Genomic DNA, 22,592 nt, shown 5'->3' with positions numbered 1-22,592 from the left:
TAATTTACTGGGAACTATGTCTGAAAGAGGCTAAAGATTGCCTCTCGGTCACTGGTCACAATTCCAATGAAGGGGAAAAAACACTACATATATTCCACCCTAGGAAATGTCAAGGTGTTCCATGTGCAATGAGGCATAATGTCTAGCACTGCTGAACCATGGGATGATCTTTTCATTACAGTCTGGATCTCCTGGCTGCAGTCCTCCTCACAGCAGAAGAGATACAGGTCACTTGAGCTGTGATGATCCTCCTTGACCTAAACTTGACAAAAGAGGAGTGCCCGTCGCTGCAGAAGATCGGGGCGCCACCACCACGTAACGATCATCTTCATCTTCATCTTCATCATCTTCATCCTCCTCCTGGCTCCCGTGAATGTCGGCGGTGACCAGAGAGTGTTCCGCCGCTTGGTGGCTGCAGGAGGGCGAGGAGCTGAACATGGGATGGGCCTCTTCATCTTCGGGGAAGCTGGTGTTGATGTAGATGATGTCCTCCTTGCTGGTGGAAGACTCCGGAAGCCTTTCTGTGAGCTTCTCCAACATTTCTCGCAGCTGGGGGAAGAAGGGACGGTCCAGCGCGTCAGCTCTCCAGCAGCTGTACATGATCTCATACCTAGATGCAGGTAACAAAAGTGCAGCTGTCATAACATGCTTTTGTGGCCAGATATATAGCGTCACGTGACCGTTGAGCCAAGGAGAGAAGCATAAATGCAGCAACATGAGCGACACTTTATTTTTCGTCTGCGTCACTTTCTAATAAGTATAAATTAAGCTTAAGGGGGAGAACCAATCAGGTTTACCATTCCATGAGATGTTCCACTTCCAAACCACGTACAACCAAACAGGCGAGTATATTTTCTATTTATTTAATCTGATTGTTGGAATGTACTGTCTGGTTGATACAGGTAATCTAAAGCATTTTAACTACAAAGGTTTCACCATTCCTGTGTGATTTGGTCACACAAGTGTCACATGGTGTACCTCCAAAATCACAACTGAAACACTTCTGCATAGAGTTAAGAGTAGAAGAGAAAGCACTCACAGCTCATCCAAGCAGTCTGTTGGCTGCTTCAGCCTGTTTCCCTCCAGAAGGTAGTCATAAATCTCATGGTTCTGGACACCGGGGTACGGCGTCATGCCTCGTGTAGCAATCTCCCACATGGTGACACCAAAGGCCCACTGCAAGACACAGGACATTCACTTTACACGGCATTTCATCAGGCGTAGACGGTGCAGTGCATGACAACTGTCTTCTCTTCTGCCATCTAGTGGCACCACTGCTGTCCACACAAAATGCATTCCCTTTCAATTTCATTACTCTAAAAAGGATTTTAAAAGCATTATCTCTCTATTTTTGCATGCTCAATCGACTCCATGTATCGTATTTGTAAACAAATAGTAAAATCCTAGTTTGTGATTGTATTCAGATGCTTATTTTATTTCAGTTATACTGGCAAGAAGATAAGTGATTTTTTCCCCGTCACTTTAAGTCGCTTTCACATATGAGCTGTTTAGTCCGCTTTAACCGCGCCAGAGTTCGTTTCCTCGGATAGTGCGGTTCACTTGGGATGGTGTGAAAGCGCAAACGAACTCTGGCGCGCTTGAAAACGTGGGTCTCGGTTCGCTTCCAAGTGAACCCTGGCGCGGTTCGTTTGTTGTGTGAAAGCAAGCCGGACTAAACACAAGAGCGCCAGTGCATCTGATGCACTCATGCAGTGCATCATGAGTAGAAGACGGTAGAAGGGAGCAAAACAAACACTGCGGGTGCACACGTGTACAGTACCTGCGCGCCGCGTCGTGACGTACGTCATCATAACAACATCGTTTCTCAACAGCTGGCTGGCTTGGCTACATCCTTCGGTACGTAGGCTACTCGTTTCATCGGCAGAATGAAATGTTCAACAGCTTTCTGCCTCATCTGCTGCTCATATTGGGCACATTCTTGTCAAATATTTATTTGATAGTAACATCAAAGTAAAACCAGAAATCCCAATATCGCAGGTGGTGTTGCTCCATGGTTTGTGTGTTGCGGATTCACTCGTGTTGTTCAGTCAGCCCTCAGCCAGGCAAGAAGCCTGCTGAAGAGAGGAGAGATTTCCCTTCTCTATTCTGTCCAATAGACGAGTGACTGTTTCGACCACGTGACATTGTTCAGAAAGTTTGGTGCGCTTGTGACAAATTGCATGTGTGAAAGGGAACCAGACCAAATGAAAATCGCAACATTGCAACTTCACCCCCCCGAATCGCACCGAGTCCACCAGCTTATTATGTGAAAGCGAAAATCCGATTCCAACGAATACCGCGAGAAAGACTGAGGGTAATGTGGCCCATGACAGCAGAGAAACCATTATCAAATAATGAAGTGGAAGAGTGTATAGAGGAAGAAACTCAGATAGAAACAACCACTATATGGGCATGGGTCAACCCGCAGTAGCATCATATCCTGTGCAAACGCTATGTAATGCTGAACAATTTGGTGTAAAATCCCCTCAACTGTATGTACAGTAGCTGTAGTGACTGTGTTACTGGAGGGGAACCGGTCTTACTGTAAGAAATTCACATGAATCTGAAACAGCATACTGTAGAATAAGAAGCAGCAGAAGAAGAAGAGAGAGAGGTGCTTACCACGTCACTCTTGATAGTAAAAACTCTGTCTGCCAGACTCTCTACTGCAATCCATTTCACAGGCATTTTGGCTATTCTGCCTTGCCTATAGTAATCCCCACTGTAGATCTTCTTAGACAGCCCAAAGTCTGCCACACACACGGTCATGTCATCACGCAGCCTGAAAAGAGAAACAGCCACATATGCTCATACATCACATGTTTTGCAACAAAGCTTGAAAAAATTTAACCATTGCAAGATATCTGTATTGGAAAAATCATCATGGCTACCAACACAGCTGCCAGCCACAAAGTTCAGTAGATCCAAATATGCCTTTTATTTAATAAAAAAACTGCGCTCCCCACAAGAATACTTACATGCAATTGCGAGCAGCCAGGTCACGGTGCAGAAAGTTACGCCCACTGAGATACTCCATACCCAAAGCAATGTCCGCCATGAACTTCAGCAGTGTCTGAGTGGGCAAAAACTGTATGGAAACACAAAGACATCACCATTAAAATCATTAAAAAAACAAACATTAAAGGAACGAAAATTCCCTGTTGTTACAAACAGTAAATCAACACTTGGTTGTTATTATGATAGCTGCTAGTAATGGGGAGGGGGGGGGTCCAGGTAGTGCAGCAGTAGATTCCCTGCCTACCAACATGAGGATCGTGGGTGGAAAGCCGGATTAAGGGTATGTGTCCTGGTTGCTGCACTAGCGCCTCCTCTGGTTAGTCAGGGTGCCTGTTCGGGTAGGAGGGGAACTGGGGGGGGGGGGAATAGCGTGATCCTCCCACTGTCTTACCAGTGGGCTGTCTCCCAGGCGCGAGCGCAGCAGGAAACTGTGCAGGTCTCCATATCTCATGAAGGGCAAGATGACCATGGGCTTAGGAGAGTGTCCTGAGCCCACTTCCAAACACACACCTGAAGGGGACGAGTCAATACACACGTACGGTAAGGACATGCACAGTCAAATGCATCAGGGAATACAGTACTGAGTATTAGGATTCTTTATAGCCAAACATAATATTTGTTTTTTTTAAGACGTAACATGTTAATTACATTGTATCATTTTATGGACATCTATAGAAGTCCTACCTAGTAGTTTGATGACATTAGGGTGGTTAAAGTCTTTCATGCAGGCAGCCTCGTTCAGGAACTCTTCTATCTCCCTCTGGGATAAGCTATCCACTGTGGAAACAACGACGAGAATGTTATTAAATATGGACGATGCCACTTGTTTTATGGTTTTCCTAAATCATCAAAGGAAGGCATCTAATGACAGAGAAGGCTCACCTTTCATCGTCTTCACAGCAACCTTCTCTGATGTTCCATCTGGCTGCTTCAAATGTCCTTCCACCACTGAACCAAATTCCCCTGGTGGAGCAAAAAGTATACCGCACAATTTGTATTACTGTGCGAATATCTGTGTTCATTTAAATATAATTACTATGTGAACATGAATGTTTATCATTCTTACATATTGCATCAAACTGTTCACTTACCCTCTCCAAGAACTTTCCCTATGGAAAGCAAGTTCCTCATGACCATCACATCCTGAAGTTTGGCCTGGAGTTCATTACTAACACCGAGGTTCCCAACTACAGACAGGACAGGAGACACTCACGTTACTTTTTATTTCAACATGCATGTTATTATTATTATTATTATTTTACGACAACAATACTTGAGAACATACGCGTGACTTCTACAGCTGATCGGTTGTAGGATCTTGGGGGTCTGTACTGTACGATGGGCTGCGGCTTCTCTCCACCTCCAAACATATGCCTGCAGGGGGAGACATTGACACAAGAAAAAATGGGGAATGCCAAAAAGCTCAGTGTGCGAGTGTCTCACTAACATCAAATAGAGCCTAGCTTTTATAGTAGCTCTGATTCAACTGAGAAAGTGGTGTTAGCAAGGAAGCTATCTGTTGTCATGCTTTCCTGACTCTGGGGTCAGATATTGTTTTTCTGTTTAAATAGCAGCCTCTGACACATTGAGTGAGTCAGAGATGTCCTAATGACTTCCAGAGTACAGACAGCTGGCGGATGTGAGGCGGGTTGTTGTTCATCTGTAGCAGCAGCATGGTTCATTTCTCCAGCTGTAAACCAAACTATTGCTGGCCACAGGTGCCGACAATGGTGCTTAACAGGAAGGAAAGCAAGTTCATTAACAGAGTCCGGATTGCAGTTATTAAATTCCTTGACTGGAGAGGAGATTACTCAACGATGCCAATTAATAATCACCCCTTGGTTTTACATCATGATGGTCATTGAGTGAAAAAAACAAAAACAAAGTCAGGCAGAATGGGGCCAGCAACAACACAGAGGTTAGCAGCACAGATAAGGCACATCAAACTCGGAGGAGGGTTGGCGGTTAGATCGTTCGAAGGTTGTTTCTACTGAAGGCGTCTGTCAGCATACCCAAACAATGTGTAAAAGGTGCCGTTGTGTACGCAGATCGCCACCCAGAGGACGAGCAGCAGAAGACAGATGCCACACACCACACCCAGCACAACGTAGACGGAGTCCGAAGCGCTGGCGTCGGGGCTGGATGACGGGGGCGGCACCCCATCTGAGGCAGGGAAAACAAAATGATAAGCATGATCAAATTCAGACCCCACTCAGGCAGTTCAAGACTTGTCCTTATTTGAAGGTTGAGAGTAATCAATGAGTACAAGTAAAAACAACAACAACAAAAATCATTTTACTGTGGGCATGGGACATTTCAGTATTGTTGCAATACAGTGTCAATTAATTTTGAGAGATTTTAATTATAGGATGCAATAATTTAGCAACCTATTACACGTCGTTTAAAACCATAATAGTTGTCTCAATGTGGATCGAAAAGGATCACATTGATCCAAAACAAACTGGGCTACTGGGCATGTTGGCTTTTCTACTACTGTCAGTAATCCGGTCAACAAAGCAGGTTATTTAGCAAATAAAATTTAATTTAATTTGTGAAGGATCACAGATGATTACTGTGTTGAAGTCCTCCTAATTATGAATGACAACGATCTCGTTTACAAACTTTCCTTTTGCACATGTGCAAGACACACTTTAGCTGTCTTCTAGCCGTGTCCCGATGATGAAACGAGGAGATTTATAGATAATAAATAGAGCAGCTTACTGTTCTCTGGCACAAACAGCCAGACTGGTGGGCTGACCATGCCGCTGCCTGCCTGGGTGCACGCTGCCACCTCCACACTGTAGGTGGCGTTGAATTCCTGCAGAGCTACAGAGGCAGTGGTGCTGTTGGTGTGGAACTGAAACAACAACACACAAGAGTCACATTAAGTCATTTACAAAGTCAGAATCAGAATCAGCTTTATTGGCCACGTATGTAGACATACAAGGAAATTGACTCTGGTATACTTTGCATTCAATACACTTACAAGGGGGGGAGGGTATGCAAATAAGCTAAAACAACAAACAAGGACATCGATCGAAGGTGCATAAGTAAGGGTTAATGCACGACGAGGTGTCCATTATCAGAAATTATTGGATGACGTGGAGGCGTGAACCGTGCGAGGCGAAGCCTCCGCGAAGTGTGTGTGTGTGTGTGTCGGGGGGGGGGGGGGGGGGGGGGGGGGGGGGTATTATGTGCATGAGGTAGGTGCAACAGGTAAAGTGATGATTCAAGGTCAAATGATGTACAGTGAAGTGTTCAGAGTGAAGTGATCATGTGACTGGTTAAATGTTCATCAGAGTGTTGGCCTGTGGGAAGAAACTGTTCTCATGTCTGGTTGTTTTGGTGCACTCTATCGAGGCTGATAGAGAGATCTAGGTCACGGGGCTAGGCAACGTTTTAACGGCAGACAAGACATTAACCTCGAGCAGGAACAGTTTGATCTATAAATTTGTGAAAACACGTAATATTTTGGAGACATCCTGGCGGGTCAGCAGCAGGCTAATACTGCAATGTCATGGAGTTAACCCACAAACTTTGTTGCACCTCATCTCCTTCCACTCCCACACCAACTTCTCTTTCCTTCTCCTTTCCAATAAATGCACTTCCGTCAAAACAAAAATGCAACAAAAAGCAGTAGGAGTGTGAATCACCAGATGCCCCATGATATGATATTATCACGATACTCACAATACAATAGTATTGCGATATTAAAATATGCTAGTATTGCGATGTATTGAGTATTGCAATATATTGTGATTTATTACTTTTTTCCAACTGCAAATGATGTCCTCAAAGGAAAAAACTTTGTCAACATCTGTTTTATCTAAATCTAATGAGATCAAGTTTCCAGTCTGTTCGTCTCACTTCAATCATTTTTATTGCAGCAAAATGGGATTGTCAAGCAGACAGACTGACCAACACTGTCATAAAAACCCGTCATAAATGTTGCATGATGCACTTGACATTTTCCAAAAATATTGCGATACTTGGCATTCGATATGATACGGTATATTGCCCACAAAACATCGCAATACTATGCTGTATCGATTCCCCCCCACTCCTAAAAAGTAGTCAGTTATGAAATAATTTGGACAATACTGGGAGGAGAAAGACTCTTATTGTGCCACAAACTCTGGATAAACTGGTGTGCTGAAATGCGAGGGAACATGTGACAGGCAGAAGAAGCCAGGATTTCACAACACCACATAGAGTTCCTCTCTTCTTCTCTAATGTTCTGACAGTCTGATGGAGTTCCTCTCCCTCCTTCTCGAATGTGCTGACAGTGTGACTGGGAACACTGTGACTGAACCCATGATTAACGCTCTATCATGTCTGCGGTTCCGCACAGAGGCGAAAGCCTCATCTATCTAGTAATTCCAGGAATCTCTCATCTGTGAGTGTGTATGTTCTTCACATATATCTCAAGAACTGTTGGTCCGATCCACTTCACACTCGTCAGGTGCGTTGCTGGGGACATGCTCAATATTAATAAACGTTGAATAAACGAGCGAAGTGCGCTCGGTGCAGCAGTGGGGCAAATGGGCACTGCACTGGTACTGGTTACAGTAAAATGCTAATCGTCCATCAACACAGTCCCAAACAGGATTTGGGTTCAAAAGAGGTTGATGGTGGCACAACATGCAACACGCACCTCCTGATATCACCGTGTTGGTGTCGTTCCTGGATCAACACTTCGCATTTTGTTTATTGATTTTAGTTCTGCTTTTAATAATATAATACCAGCTAGGCTGTGCGATAAACTCCTTCAGATGGGCGTTAACAAGTCCATGTGTGATTGGATATTTGACTTTCTGACCAACAGGTCACAAGTGGTCAGAGTCAATAATAGGCTATCCAAGCCACTGCCCATTAGCATGGGTGCTCCCCAGGGTTGTGTTTTGTCCTCGTTACTTTATTTTATACCAACGACTGCATCTCGCTTTCCGACTTAGTCAAAATATTTAAATTTGCGGATGACACCACTGTGACAGGTCTGATCTCCTGTAATGATGAAACAGCTTACAGAGCAGAAGTCTCCTCACTTGTCGAGTGGTGTGCCCAGAACAACTTAACCCTCAACATCTCCAAAACCAAGGAGATGATTGTGGATTTCCGCAAAAATAAAGCTGAACTCCAGCCTTTAATCATAAATGATCAGGCTGTTGAGAAGGTGGAAAGTTTCAAATTCCTGGGGACCACGACTTCCTCTTCTCTTAAATGGAACGTCAATGTGAGCCTTATCGTAAAGAAAGCCCATCAACGTTTGTTCTTCCTGAGGCAACTCAGGAAATTCAAAGTCTCAAAGATAGGGATGTGTCACTTCTACCGAGCTATGATAGAGAGTGTGCTCACATTCTCTATCACAGTTTGGTTTGGTAACTGTTCAGCTGAAGACAGAGAAGAGCTGAACAGGGTCGTGAAAACGGCATCGAAGATCATAGGTAAGGATTTGCCGAGAATATGCGATATTTATAACGAGCGCAGATTGAAGCTAGGGTTGAAGATAATAAGGGACCCCTCCCATCCAGCCAATGCTCTTTTTGCCCCCCTTCCTTCGGGAAGAAGGGTACGCAGCATCAAATGCCGAACCACTCGTCTGCGTAACAGCTCGTACCCTGAAGCAGTGAGGGCCCTTAACTCCTCCTCAGTTCAGTTCACCACCCCAATTTAATTTTACCCCCTAGTCTTTTAATGCACCAGACACTTTAATGCATTGTGCACTTTTTTTGTTGCACTAGCCGCCTGTACCTACCCTGCACTGTACACTGTATTGCATACTGTTTTGCATTCTGCAGTTGTTTTTGATTGCATGTTCCTCTACTTTTTATACATTTTTATACATTGCAGCAGATGTGTAGTTGTATTGTCTGTCTCTCATGGTCTGTTACTGTGATTGTTTTGTCTGTTTGAGCATGCCAAGACAAATTCCAATCAATTTTGGTTGATATGGCAATAAAACTATTGAATCTTGAATCTTGAACATTTGTTCCTAGTAGGGCCCGGAAAACCCCGCCCCCGAACTCATTTGATTGGTCGCCGCAATTGCTTTTTCCTTAAAACGTGCGGCAAGGAAGGAAATGTGGTTAAGATTAGGGTTAGCGTGTGAAAAAAGTGCAGCTGTCGGCGAGCTCGGTCCTATGGCTAAATGGATAAGGTGCACGCGCCTTCCAATCTGAGAACTGGGGTTCGACTTCTGGTCGAACATACATATTTTTATAAAACATTAGGGTTAGACATTAGGTTTAGGCAAGTACAACAATGTGGTTAGGGTTAGGGTTTGGGTCTGGTTGTCGTTAGATAAGAAAACCCTAATCTTAAACACATCTTTTTTACTTGTCGCAAGTTTTCAGGAAGAAGCAATTGCGGTGACCAATCAAATGAGTTCGGGGCGGGGTTTTCCCGGCCCGAACTAGGAGCGAATGTTGGTCCAGGAACAACACCGACACAGTGATATCAGGACATGCATGCAACACACAACACACTACCGTAGTCTTCATTCCAATGGGAACCTTTGAGTTTCTCAGTTTCAGCAGCTGAAAAAACAAATCGCGCTTAAACACATTTTACAGTCATTGCTGGTGTCACACAGCCTATGACATCACCGTTTGACTGGACAACCTACATGGATATTTGGGCCTATGGTCCACATCCCATTGTATCCATATTCCATTCACTCTCTGATGACTCAAGGCCACATGCTGAACAAAGGAAAACACCATTCTAGTTTTCACACTGTCAGCTTCCTTTAACGCAGGACGCAGACAGGAAACACAGGAAACGCGACATTGCACTAGAGAGCACTAGAGTGCAGTCACAGAAGCGACGCTGTGTACGAAATCCCGCCAAGGAAACAATGCACAGCTCTTCGTCACTGGTTTTGTTTAGTCTAAACAATAGGGGGCTCACCATTAACTTAATCTCTCAAGACAGATTTTCCATTTGCATGAAAATCTGTCGGCATGGTCGAAGAAAATCTGGATAATAGCGCTCCTAGCAACTTGCGAAAGAATGCTGTCAAACAGCTCGTCTGTTTGCGCTCCATGTTTCTTACGCAGTGTTGTTGCTGGTCGGAATGTAAACGCCGGAAGAACCGGATATAGCAGTCGGTAAAATTAGCATAAAGGGGCGTGGCTGAGAGCCTCAGCGTTGAGTTACGGGTATGAATGGTTTTTGGGCGGGTGGGGGACAACCGTCAAGTGCCGTTTGTCAGATAACTCTTGCAGAAACCTACTAGAGAGTATCCTAAAATCCTTCTCAGAAATACAATTAGCATCAAGGGGTGTGGCTGAGAGCCTCAGCGTTGAGTTAAGGGGGAATTATGCTCACCCTGCCGTGAAGGGCGCGTGGGTGGAGCGAGGGGCGGGCGCGTCAAATGACGTAAATTTGTTGGGCGTGGTTATTCGCTAGCTCCGTCGGGCACTCGCGCGGTGCGACATTTTTTTCCTCACAGCGCACGGCTTCTCTCCAAACATGTCCGCTTTCGAGCCACTGAACCCTGAACACTGAGCTGTGTTTTCGCCACATTTCTTGACCCATGTGGTAGGCTATAAACTTAGATTAGCAACTGTTCGTTTTTAGTCATTTCACCAAGTAAATGTGTTGTGTTGAGAGCATTATTGAGAGAGATTAAAAGCAGCACAGAGTAGTAGGCTATCAGGGCTGAGAAGTAAAAACGGCTTTCAGTAAAAACAAGTTTGGTGAGTCCTTCATGTGCTGATGTGCGGTCGTTTGAGAGTGAAAGCGCACTCAGTACTGCACAGAGTTTCATTGCGACTTTTCACGGGCTGTTCTCACCATTGTACAATACATGCTGATCACTTTCTGAGTATAATGGCATCACCCCCAGCGCGAGGTCTACACGGTGACTCACGGAGACTCGCGGGGCCCCACCCCCACGGAGCTTTGCTCGAGTATAAGAGCACCTTTACGGTTATGAATGTTTTTTGGGCGGGTGGGGGACAACCGTCAAGTGCCGTTTGTCAGAGAACTCTTGCAGAAACCTAATAGAGACTATCCTAAAAAGGCATTCCTTCTCAGAAATGACATTCCCTGCATTGTTGGGGCCGGGGCGCGTCCAGGAGTGGAAAAGCAGAGGATGCTGAAGTTGATCCGTTGGTCCGCGAGGCAGGTCAAAGGCAGGATCACATATTCCCAATTTCTACGAGGCTCATTCTTTTCACGTTAGTCACGCATTAGTCATCCCTATGTGGAATTTTCAAAAACATTCTCAGCTCTCAAATGACAAAATATCAAAATTAAGGCTTCAATGTGCTAAGTCGAAAAACAAAAGACTAAGTAATAATAATAATAATAATAATAATAATAATAATAATAAATGTTATTTGTATTGCACTTTTAATTTGCAATAAATCTCAAAGTGCTACAGAAGTACAAACAAACAAAACAAACGGAAGCATAAAAGATCAACCAAAACAGGAGTATAAGTGACTACGGTAATCAAAAGCAAAAAAGCATTAAAAGTCACATAATAAAATGCCTAGAGAGGTGGCCTGAAAAGCCTAAAAGCCCCGAAGCTAAACTCGATCCGAGTCTTGCTGATGAGCTCACCTTGTTCACTTGCGTCCCGTGCTTGATGAGAACGTCATAACCGCGCAGGACGCCATTGATCTTATCAGCAGGGGGAGGCCTCCACCTGATCTCCAGCTTTGAGTCATTCAGCTGTACGGTGACGTTGCGGGGATAAACGGATGGCACTGAGGAAGTGACAAGGAAGGGAAACAGAGAGATCGAGGGTTAAGTTCAAAGCTCTCAACTCAGATAACCTCTAATCTAACTACTATAATAAGGTGGCCGGCGGTTCCGTGGCGCACAATTGCTGCGCAAGCACGCAAGGCGTGCGAGAGGCACACTAGAAATGACCATGCGATGCACGCAATATTTCTAGTTGTAATAACATCAACAGACTTTAGAGAAAATTAACCCATAAAACAACCACAGTATAGTAAAAACACGGAGACTGACCCTCTGTTAAGATCTGTGATTATGGTTTGGTATGTGAAGCGTTGGGAACGTTTCTGGCACAGGAGAATATCAAATCTGTCCAACTAAAATATCCCCCCATGGCCGCTTCAGGAAGGAAACCGGAAGCAGCTCCGCCCTGTAAGATCTGCGTGTTTTCTCCATGAGAGCACTGCTATTTCCTATGTGACCACTCAGGAAAACAATAGAGATATGACTTGTTTCAGAAGTGGACTCCTGCTATGAGCAGTCCAGGTAGTTGCGTAACTTCCAGTTATTCCAAGTCACTACGGTAAGAAGGCTTTCGTTGGGAAAATCCTGGATGGGGAAAGTGGTGATTTAATATCGTTCTAGATTCCTGACAGCTAAGGAACCTGCTATGACGAGGAGGAGGAGGCGGGACCATAACACAGCAGGTTCCTCTCCAAAGCAGTGACACTAGGCAGTTTTTAAGGTAACAGTGGCACAGCATTCTGGCTTCAATCATATAGAGAGCCAAAGTGGAACGTCACTTCCTGCTTCAGTACTGTACCAGAGATTTTCATCCGCCATTTATTTTCCTATAGACATTTCGTAGAATGCTTATAAAAATAGTTTTACTTGTTCAAACCAAACTATTCAGATATATTTAGAAACAGGAGAGATCACATCACATTTCACTTGGAACAAAACTGCAGATTTAAGGAAAATATTTTTTCAATGTTGTTTTATTAAGTTTTGGTCTGAGTTAAATGTTCTATGGTCTCTCCCGATTCTATAGCTTAACCATTTGGTTTGACGAAGTAAAACTATTTTTATAAGCATTTTACGAAATGTCTATGGGAAAATAAATGGCGGATGAAAATCTCTGGTACAGTGCTGAAGCAGGAAGTAGGCAGTCACTTTGCCTCTCTATAGGAACATCTTGTTTGCTGGAGTGCATTTGACTAGATTTTGGACCATGTTTTTGGTTGCCTGTTGCTACCGGGAGCAAGATTAACCACCTATACTGCCCACCCAACATTTTCAGGAGTATCATCAACAACCCTAAGTTGGTCCACGGTTCCTAAAGTGCACCCACCTCCCTCTGTGGTGTTGTGCTGGATCCAGAGGGTGACCGGAGAGGCTCCCACGTCGTTGCTGCAGGAAACACTCATGTTGTACCAGGTCATGGCCTGCAACCCGGGGACCTCGCACTGGAACGGTGGCACTGTGGCATTGATGAATCTGGTGGTCGTCACCTCGCCTCTCCTCCGGCTCACCTCTTTAACCTGGGATAGCCATAGACATTAGGTCAGGCTTGATTAAAGAATTTAGTTGGAGGTTCTTATCTGGAGGGAACCCCACGGGGGAGGATGGGGAGAACACGCAAACTCCACACAGAAAGACCCTTTTTGACAACCCCACCTGGGCAGTAGGCACTGAGCACATGGGAAGGGGGGACACAACCTCAGCGTCCCGGACGGGAATCGAACCCAGGACCTTCCTGCTGTGAGGTGACAGCGCTACTACCACTGCGCCCCCTTCTGAAGTGTTTGAGTAGGAAGGGGACTTACCCTGATGTGGCATTTGGTGAGTGGGGAGAAACCATCACGTCCAGGGGTCCAGCTCAAGATGAACTTGTTGGACTGCCTCTCCATCACTGTGACCTCAGAGACAGGATCGGGAAGCACTAGAAAAACACCAAACAAAACTGTTATCAACACCCTGAGATAACATGCAGGCAGACGGTCAGCCTGTAGAGCCTGGGAATGTCCTGGACATTCCCAAAAGGATTCCCATTTACCTTTGATGTTAATGTTTGCTTCTCTGGAGGTGGTGACCCCCTTCGCATTGTAAGCTTCACAGCTGAACTGGGTGAACTTGTCCACACCTGCAGATGACACACATGTTTAACAGGACAATGTAGCACTTTATACAGTATTATTGCAATATAAATAACAAACAGCCAATTGTCAAGGTGATGCAGTGAACATTTGGACAATTCTCAAGCCTCAGCACAAACATCAGTGAACTAAGTTTCACTTTACTGAAGTAGCAAAATACAAGCCAGAGTTTCAGTGTCATGTGAGGTGACTCTGGCTTAGAAAGGCAGAGCGGCAAACTCATTCTGAAGGAATGGAAGTCCCTCTCCCCACCCTCTTTTCAGCTGTGGTTGGTGGGCATGGCCTCAGTTGTACGGATGGAGAGACTCGGGTTCCTGAGGACTAACTCACGTAAGAGATTTTTTTGGCTATGTGGGACCTGTTTCTGGTCCACCTTGACGAGGCTAGGGGACGACGGGTGACTCGCACGGCTGCTTTCTCGCGGTTCGCCTATGTGGGCTCCCATGTACATGTGCATAACATTTCACTCGGACCAAACGTAAAAAAAAAATGCGGGTTTAAAGAAATTATTTTTTCTGTTTTTATTTTTTTAAGTTTTGGTCCGAGTTGTTCAATGTTCAATGGTCTCTCCCAATTCTAAATATAGCTGAACCGTTTGGTTTGACCAATTAAAACTGTTTTTAGACGCATTTTACGAAATGTCTATGGGGAAATAAATTGCAGAAGAAAATCTCTGATACAGTGCTGAAGCAGGAAGTGACGTTCACTTTGCCTCTCTAGGTCAGCCACACTAGGGAAACTTCTCGTATTATGTACTCTCTGATAGCGATCCCTTTGCCTGCTCTGTTTTCCTGGACACACAATTCCCGTCTTTCAACAGCCACAGATCTGCCCAGTTAGAATAGGACTCCGATAGCTGCTAGATAATGTCCCTTTTGTGCTCTTTTGTCTCTCCAAAGTCAAGCTCGGAAACCTTTCCACAACACACAACAGCCTGTCAGAGAGGACTGGAACCAAGATGGGATGTTTTGTTTACGTTCCTCAGGATATCTATCTAATGAGTCTGCCTTGCACTGCTGGGTAAAGAAGAGAGCCTGCACTTTTCACACAGATCAAACATTGACGCAACAACTACAGTAAAGAAAGCCTTGAACTGGGCCGGATCGGATCAGTCACAGAAATCACAAGTCTCTTGCTTACGAAACCACTCCTCGTCGTCAATTCACTTTCGGTCAAGAACACACACACAAAAAATCCAACAGAACAGTTTTGAACGTTCTGAGAGCAACATGCAAATACACTCATTCCACCCAAAGTGTGCAAACATACGGTACAAACAAACCCCCTCACTTTAACCTGAATGGCAATTTTGGCAAATGAGTTCAGACTGACAAACAAAGCCCCTCACTTCAACCTGAATGGCCAACGAGTTCACACTGACACACGGCACAGTGCACACTTAGCAGGCTTTTGGTTACGGTAATCTCCTGTGGTTTTAGCAAAGGGCAAACGGGCAACAGGGACCGAGCCAATTTAGTCAATGGCACCACCCCACGACAGCTACAAACACAGAGGTTGTCTGAAGGCACCGCCCCACGACAGCTACAAACACAGAGGTTTTCTGAAGGCACCGCCCCACTACAGCTACAAACACAGAGGTTTTCTGAAGGCACCGCCCCACTACAGCTACAAACACAGAGGTTTTCTGAAGGCCCCACTACAGCTACAAACACAGAGGTTTTCTGAAGGCACCACCCCACGACAGCTACAAACACAGAGGTTTTCTGAAGGCACCGCCCCACTACAGCTACAAACACAGAGGTTTTCTGAAGGCCCCACTACAGCTACAAACACAGAGATTTTCTGAAGGCACCACCCCACGACAGCTACAAACACAGAGGTTTTCTGAAGGCACCACCCCACGACAGCTACAAACACAGAGGTTTTCTGAAGGCACCACCCCACGACAGCTACAAACAGGGGTTTTCTGAAGGCAATACCCCACGACAGCTACAAACACAGAGGTTTTCTGAAGGCACCACCCCACGACAGCTACAAACACAGAGGTTTTCTGAAGGCACCACCCCACGACAGCTACAAACAGGGGTTTTCTGAAGGCACTATCCCACGACAGCTACAAACACAGAGGTTTTCTGAAGGCACCACCCCACGACAGCTACAAACACAGAGGTTTTCTGAAGGCACCACCGCATGACAGCTACAAACACATAGATTTTTCTGAAGGCACTGCCCCACGACTAGAATGCGCTTCTCGTATTGTGATTGTGAGTCACGTGCCACGACCAATGAGAAGCGCTGTCAGCGTTGCTAGATTCAACTAAACTCTGACGACAGCACATTGAGTAAGCTATTTACATTGTATACGAAAATGTAATGAGTAGATGCGAAGTTGCATTATCGGTAGGCCTATATCAAAATACCGTTTGCACTACTGTTCATTGTTTTTTCTTAAGAAGTTGGCAACCCTACACATAAACAAGAAACAGGAAATGAAAAAAGGTTGACCTTTCTACTTCCACCTTCACTTGGCAAGTAATACAAAACAAAAAGTTGCAATGTCGAGAAGAAAAAAATACCATAGCTCTATTGGCCACTCAAATGGAAACATCAGAAATGTTGGAGGCAATTCAGTAAATGCAGAGTAAAGAGTGGGTTGAAGAAACCAAATCTTAAAGTCCTGCATTGTGGATATAGCAGCCTGTCATTATCAGGTTTGGGAGAATTCCATCTTAAGCTGCCTGAGATGTCTCTGTTGGTTTTTCCATTTTTATATCCAGGCATCAAATATAGCCCCGGCCTACTTTTTCCATTTAGATCGAGGCCTAAATCTTTAAACCTTTGAATGCTGTGTGCACCATCTCCACCATCTGTTTGTGTTTTCAAAGATGGAGCCTTGAGCGTGTGTCCCCTTTGCCACCAGCCTGGATATTATGCAACATGCCGTTTGGTGTGGGACAGAATGATTCAATTAAACATTGGTGACAAGTATTGTTGTTTACTGTCTCTTTAAGATTTACAATGCCCAGATTCTCGGAATATAAGTGGATGGAAATGACTTTCCGAAAAGGAAACCAGTCCAGGAATCATTCAGCAGCTTCTTCCCATAACAAAAGCTTTCTAATCATATCATGGACGACAGGCTTTAATGGCAAAGAGGGCCTTGGCTGCAAAAAGGGCTGTTGGCTCATAATGAGCATGAGGTGAATATGGCCAATGTTTTGTATTGTGAAGATCTGGATGAGAGCAGCAATCTCTGCTAGCTTGCAGCCAGCCATCCTCCCTTTCCAGCCCCGCCCAACACGGTAGTGGGCCGTCCCGTGAATGAAGTCTTTGTGCCGGGAAGCAACCCCCGAACAGTCTCTCTGTGCAGCCCCCCCATCCCCGCACACGCCGGACCAAAGCACTGCTCTGCACCTTAACCCTTCGGTCTCCAGCTGTAGCACCACTCGCTGGCTGCTGCAGGAATGTTTTGCCTAGGGCAAAGCTGTAAATTAAGGGTTATAACGTACAGCGGAACAAGGTTATGCTTAAGTTCCAACAACAAAAGTATATCAATCTTTGCTTTCACAGAGAGGACTAGCATTCCAAAGGGGAAGAATCCACTATGAAAACAGCTATAGAGAGCCAAAGTGGAACGTCACTTCCTGCTTCAGCACTGTACCAGAGATTTTCATCCGCCATTTATTTTCCCATAGACATTTCGTAAAATGCTTATAAAAATAGTTTTACTTGTTCAAACCAAACGGTTCAGATATATTTAGAAACAGGAGAGATCGCATAACATTTCACTCAGACCAAAACGTTAAAAGAAATGCGGGTTTAAAGAAAATATTTTTTTCAATGTTTTTTTTTTAGTTTTGGTCCAACTGAAATAAATGTTCTATGGTCTCTCCCGATTCGAAATATAGCTGAACCGTTTGGTTTGACCAAGTAAAACTATTTTTATACGCATTTCACGACATGTCTATGGGAAAATAAATTGCAGAAGAAAATCTCTGGTACAGTGCCGAAGCAGGAAGTGACGTTCACTTTGCCTCTCTATTCTGGCAACAACCCTTTTTCTTTGAAGACTACTGTGCAATCTCAAGGAAATTCTCTAGTGTCCAATTTGTGGTCATACTCTCAACCAGTCTTGATTCTTGTACCAGCTATCACTTCAATTGAATTAAGTTTCCTTTGATGTTCATTTTTAACGTTACTTGCTGTTGAATTGGCGAGTGATTATAGTTAGTTTACTACCAGCTTTACAACATTGCTTTTATCGTAAGAAACGTTCAGACATACTACAAGTTGTACGAGTCAGTGGATACATTTTCCCCAGTGCCATGGCTTCAGCTAGCAGAGTGCTACTACAAAAGGCACAGAGCATGCCTGAATGAACATCGTTAAGTATTCAGAGGTGTCCAGGGGCCCCCCGGTGCTACGGACCAGGGTTGCTGGTGATAAATGACAGTGGAGTAAGCGCAGGGCACAGATGCTGAGGCAGCAGAGACGAGGCAGAATAGAAACCACCGACAAACCGGTGCTAGCTGACTAAGACCAACTCCACACTGTCATCATTATGAAACAGCCAAACATCCCTCTCTGTGCACCAAGCGTTTCCACATTCAAGGAGGAAACCGGGCAAAGTGAAACTAAGTATCTGATTTAAAGAGCTGTAGCTGTTTGTGGGTGTTATTTAAAAACCAGCAGGAACTTGTGACTGAGGTGGATTTCTCAGCACTCGTGAACCCACAAGTCCCATGCCTGTAAGAATGACCGGTGACCACAACCGATCGAGCGCATTCAAAAGAGCGATTTTGTAATGAGACAAAGTGTACCGTTTCCACCAGAGGCGAGCATTGATATGACTTGTTCAGCTCCATTAAAATAGATCATAGCTCAGGGAACAACGTGTGAATCTTGAGTGCGAGATGCATGAACATGGTGATGTTTTTACTGGGTGACTTTAGGCAGCTCAGTACAGAAACATCTAATATAAAGACACAGTGCCCCTAGTCTCAACGCCAGACCCATGAGAGTTCTTACGCTGGTACACTATGTTACTGTATGCTGCAGAGCTCTCTCTGGGTCTGGGACGCTTCCCCCCAGCCGGCTGGTTATGGGAGGGAACAGTTCATTTGGCCAGTGATTGGCCAGTGGTGGAGTCAGTCTTCCCCAATCGGTAACGACTTTGCAATCAGACGGCACGGGACGACCTGTCACTCATTCAATTTCAACCCGCCTTCAAAAACCAGCAGTGGCTGTGAAGTGGCACAGACTCACTTATGTAGCATGCGGAGCGCAGCGATTAAACGTGCTATTTGAGTCTGGGGAGAGACTACAGTCCCCCAAAGCAGGGTTAGAATGACAAAACACATCTTCCTCCTAGCTCATTTCAGGTGTGTATTCAGACCGCTGTTCAAGCATCTTCTGGTCTTTCATTGGGCAAAGTGTGAGCAGCACAGCAGGAAACTACACCTCTCTTTCCAGATGTTTTTGCCACCTCAGCTTGCTACAGTACAGGGGACGAGCAGCTGCAAAGAAGAAAGACCCAGAGTTTGTGGACGCTGTCTCACCTGACACAGAGTAGTAGCTGGGAGAGATGAGGATGTCAGTATCAGGTACTCCGTCACGAAGCCAGCGGACTGTGACGTTGCCTGGAGGTCCCACCGCCTCGCATGTCAGGATGAAGGGTGTGCTCCTTGTTACGTTCCTGTCCTCTGGTTGCCTGATGAATGTCGGTAGACCTACAAGCAGGTGAAAGAAATGCAAAAAGTAAAAAAAAAAACAGATGCACAAAATGTCCCCAAGCAGCGCCCAGTGATGTGACGTTGCGCCTCACCTTCCACCTGGATGACGATAGGCTGAGACTGGATCAGGTGGCTGATGCTCAGTCTGCAGCGGTACTCCCCAGCATCCACCCTCTGCACCTGGCCAATGCTGAAACACACAAGAGAAGACCTGTCAACTTGCCATCAACTGCATAAATATGGTGTCTGATTCTCTTCTCGCTCTCTGATTTCCCCCCCGTTTTCTCCCTACCTGTACTTGGCCAATCCCCCCCTTCCAAAGCTGTCTGTCCTGGTCGTTGCTCCACCCCCTCTGCCTATCAGGGGAGAGTTGTAGACTAGCACATGCTTCCTCCGATACACGAGCAGTCACCAGCCACTTTTTTTTCACCTGACAGCGAGGAGTTTCACCGGCAGGACATAACACATGGGAGGATAACGTTATTCCCCCCAGTTTGCCCCCCCCCTCCCCTAACAGGTGCCCCGGACGACCAGAGGAGGCGCTAGTGCAGCGACCCCGACACATTCCCTTAATCCAGCTCCCCACCCGCAGACACGGCCAATTGGGCCTGACCAAGTCGGAGGTAACACAGGGGCTCGAGCCTGCTACCCTCGTGTTGGTAGACAGGGAATCGACTACCGCTGCCCTACCCGTGCACCCTGTGTCTGATCATTTGGTATCGTCATCCTGTCATGTTATTTTCCCAAATATCCCAAGTGTTACTGTTACCGGACTGTGGAGAGCAGAGTGGTAACCCCGTCCGTGGTGGTCTGGAGCTCGTTGATGACCACCGTCATGTTGGCTGCCAGGTCCATGCCGTTCTTCTCCCACATGATGGTGGGGTCCAGCCTGGCGTCGGCGATGTCGATGGAGCAGTTGAACTTGGCCTGGTGGCCCTCCGACAGCAGGATGGAGCCCACGGTGGGCTTGAAGCGCAGCCGTCTGAGGTCGTCCGGGCTCAGGTACACCCTGGGAGCACGGCCCTGGACAATGAGGGGCTGGGATGTGCTGGTGGGTCGGGGAAACCGGCCCTGCCGTCCGGGAGCGGAAGGTCCTCTGTGAAGTTGGGCTGCTTACAGAGGAAGTTGTCATGTTATGTGATATTGGCCGATATGGCATCGGCTGCATTATGGTACGAAAAATATGGAAGAAAAAACTATAGGCTAAACATGAGCTTGGAATGATAAGATTTTTTTGATGTCAGTACTGAGATACTGGGCATCAAAGATTTGACATCCCAGCTTGAAAAACTTAAGTTTAATATAATTCTCTTTTTAAAATATGTAATGCCAAAAGGTGTTACAACTGTTGTAATACAACACAACACCACACCACACAAGCATAAAATAACTTTCCCACACACATACTGTATGTAGATACCCTTTCCTCAGGCTCAATTTTGATGGAGAAAAAACTCACATCAACCAATTAGAATAGCCTACCTACACAGTATGATTATGTAGAAGCTAATTCTGAAAAGCAAAACAAAATAATCCAAATAGTCTACAAACCACGGAATGCTTTCAGATAGCCTTCCTTGAGACATCATGAACTGACACCTGCGCAAAATAGTGAAAATGACTGCATTTTGGATACTTATAAATCGACACATTGTGTCTGATTATTTTGTATTTGGCAAGATACAAATTAAACGCGTCTAAATTAATGTATCCAAACAAACTTGGCTTGTAAACAGAACTTTTTGTCTGTAAATAACTCATATAAACTTGCGAGTGGGGAATGTAAAGACTATAAACAGTTCAAAGAAAGCCATTTAAGTGACATCTGGAGTCTGCCATGCACATAACTGATCTAAAGCAGGGCATGGTGGATCAGATCTGCCTGATAAATTCCTCTTGGCGCGACATGAGAGAAATAAACACATTCACCAAAGTAACGTAAATACGGTACTCACCACTGACTGGACTCCCCACTACTATAACGGCGGCTATGGACGCTGCGAGGAAAACTCTCAACAAGCCTGGAGTTGACTTGTTTGCGTTTGCCATGATGCGCTTGACTCTACTGCCTGTGTTGTGTCCAGTCCACGACAGTCTAAAAACCACTTCCCACGTTGTATTCCAGGCGGATTATGAGCGACAATATAACTCCGACAATCATCAACATCGCACACGAGCGTCGCTTTGACTCATCGTTCGTGTGCAGAGTTGTGATCACAATAGCTGGAGGCAGAAAAAAGTTTACTTGGCCCGACCCCATGCCATGGGCCCGACGTCAGAGGAGGGACCCCGTGAAGGAGGGGCGGGGCTGAGGGCTGGGGGCTGGGAATGCGCTCTAGAGTAGAAAAGTCTAAATACACAGTAGCCACAGACTGGGATGACAACACAACAAACCCATGACACTTGTACACGAGTTTATAAAGTTGACATTCGTATTTTTTTCTTCCCTTTGGTGTGATTCCACATTACATTCGGCCTACATCTAATACCAACAGCCTACCTACTAGTAGCCTACTGTAGGTGATAGTCACTGAGGTATTTCCCAATCTATATTATAACTTCTCAAAAACATTTGAAATAAATAAGACTGTCAAGTGACTTTAAATTGCCTGCCCAATTCTCCCACCATGTGGTACTTTTTGGCTACTGAAAACCCTATGACCTACTACTACTCTGCTTAATCCACTAAAGCAGTGATTCCCAACCAGGGGTACATGTACCCCTAGTGGTACTTGAGCAGCTTGCAGGGGGTACTTGGAAAGATTGGGGATTACAATTTACTTCCAAAATGGCAAATAATAATAATAAAAATATATATATTCCCAAAAAAGGTTGGGAACCACTGCACTAAAGTGATTTGGTGACAGGATGAGAAGAAGAAGAAGAAGAAGAAGAAGAAGAAGAAGAAGAATCAATTTTGGTCAAATTCAACACAAATTAAATTATGTTTCTCTTCAATGTATTTGCTTCTTTTGTGTCATTCTGTTCCTAGTACTCCAAAATAGTTTTGTGTTTCCTTTTTCAGAAATCTAGT

At 45.2% G+C, this 22,592-nt stretch overlaps 1 protein-coding gene across 1 annotated transcript; it reads right to left on the bottom strand.

The window, feature by feature from the left end:
- Positions 1 to 228: 228 nt before the first annotated feature.
- Positions 229 to 21,607, bottom strand: mertka (c-mer proto-oncogene tyrosine kinase a; the record flags this gene model as incomplete). Its single annotated transcript, XM_083658299.1, has 19 exons — positions 229 to 610; positions 1,040 to 1,176; positions 2,623 to 2,782; positions 2,979 to 3,088; positions 3,410 to 3,528; positions 3,703 to 3,795; positions 3,901 to 3,981; positions 4,110 to 4,205; positions 4,304 to 4,392; positions 5,031 to 5,181; positions 5,740 to 5,875; positions 11,590 to 11,735; positions 13,061 to 13,250; positions 13,536 to 13,651; positions 13,766 to 13,852; positions 19,385 to 19,555; positions 19,651 to 19,748; positions 20,328 to 20,667; positions 21,514 to 21,607. 19 exons carry the CDS (start codon positions 21,605 to 21,607, stop codon positions 229 to 231), a joined length of 2,796 nt encoding a protein of 931 aa, XP_083514425.1.
- Between the last annotated feature and the right edge of the window lie 985 nt (positions 21,608 to 22,592).

This window comes from Poromitra crassiceps (assembly GCF_964638095.1).
Source record: "Poromitra crassiceps genome assembly, chromosome: 22".
Classification (NCBI taxonomy): domain Eukaryota; kingdom Metazoa; phylum Chordata; class Actinopteri; order Beryciformes; family Melamphaidae; genus Poromitra; species Poromitra crassiceps.
Note: the sequence above shows the minus strand (reverse complement) of the source record. Positions and strands in the feature narration are given on the sequence as shown.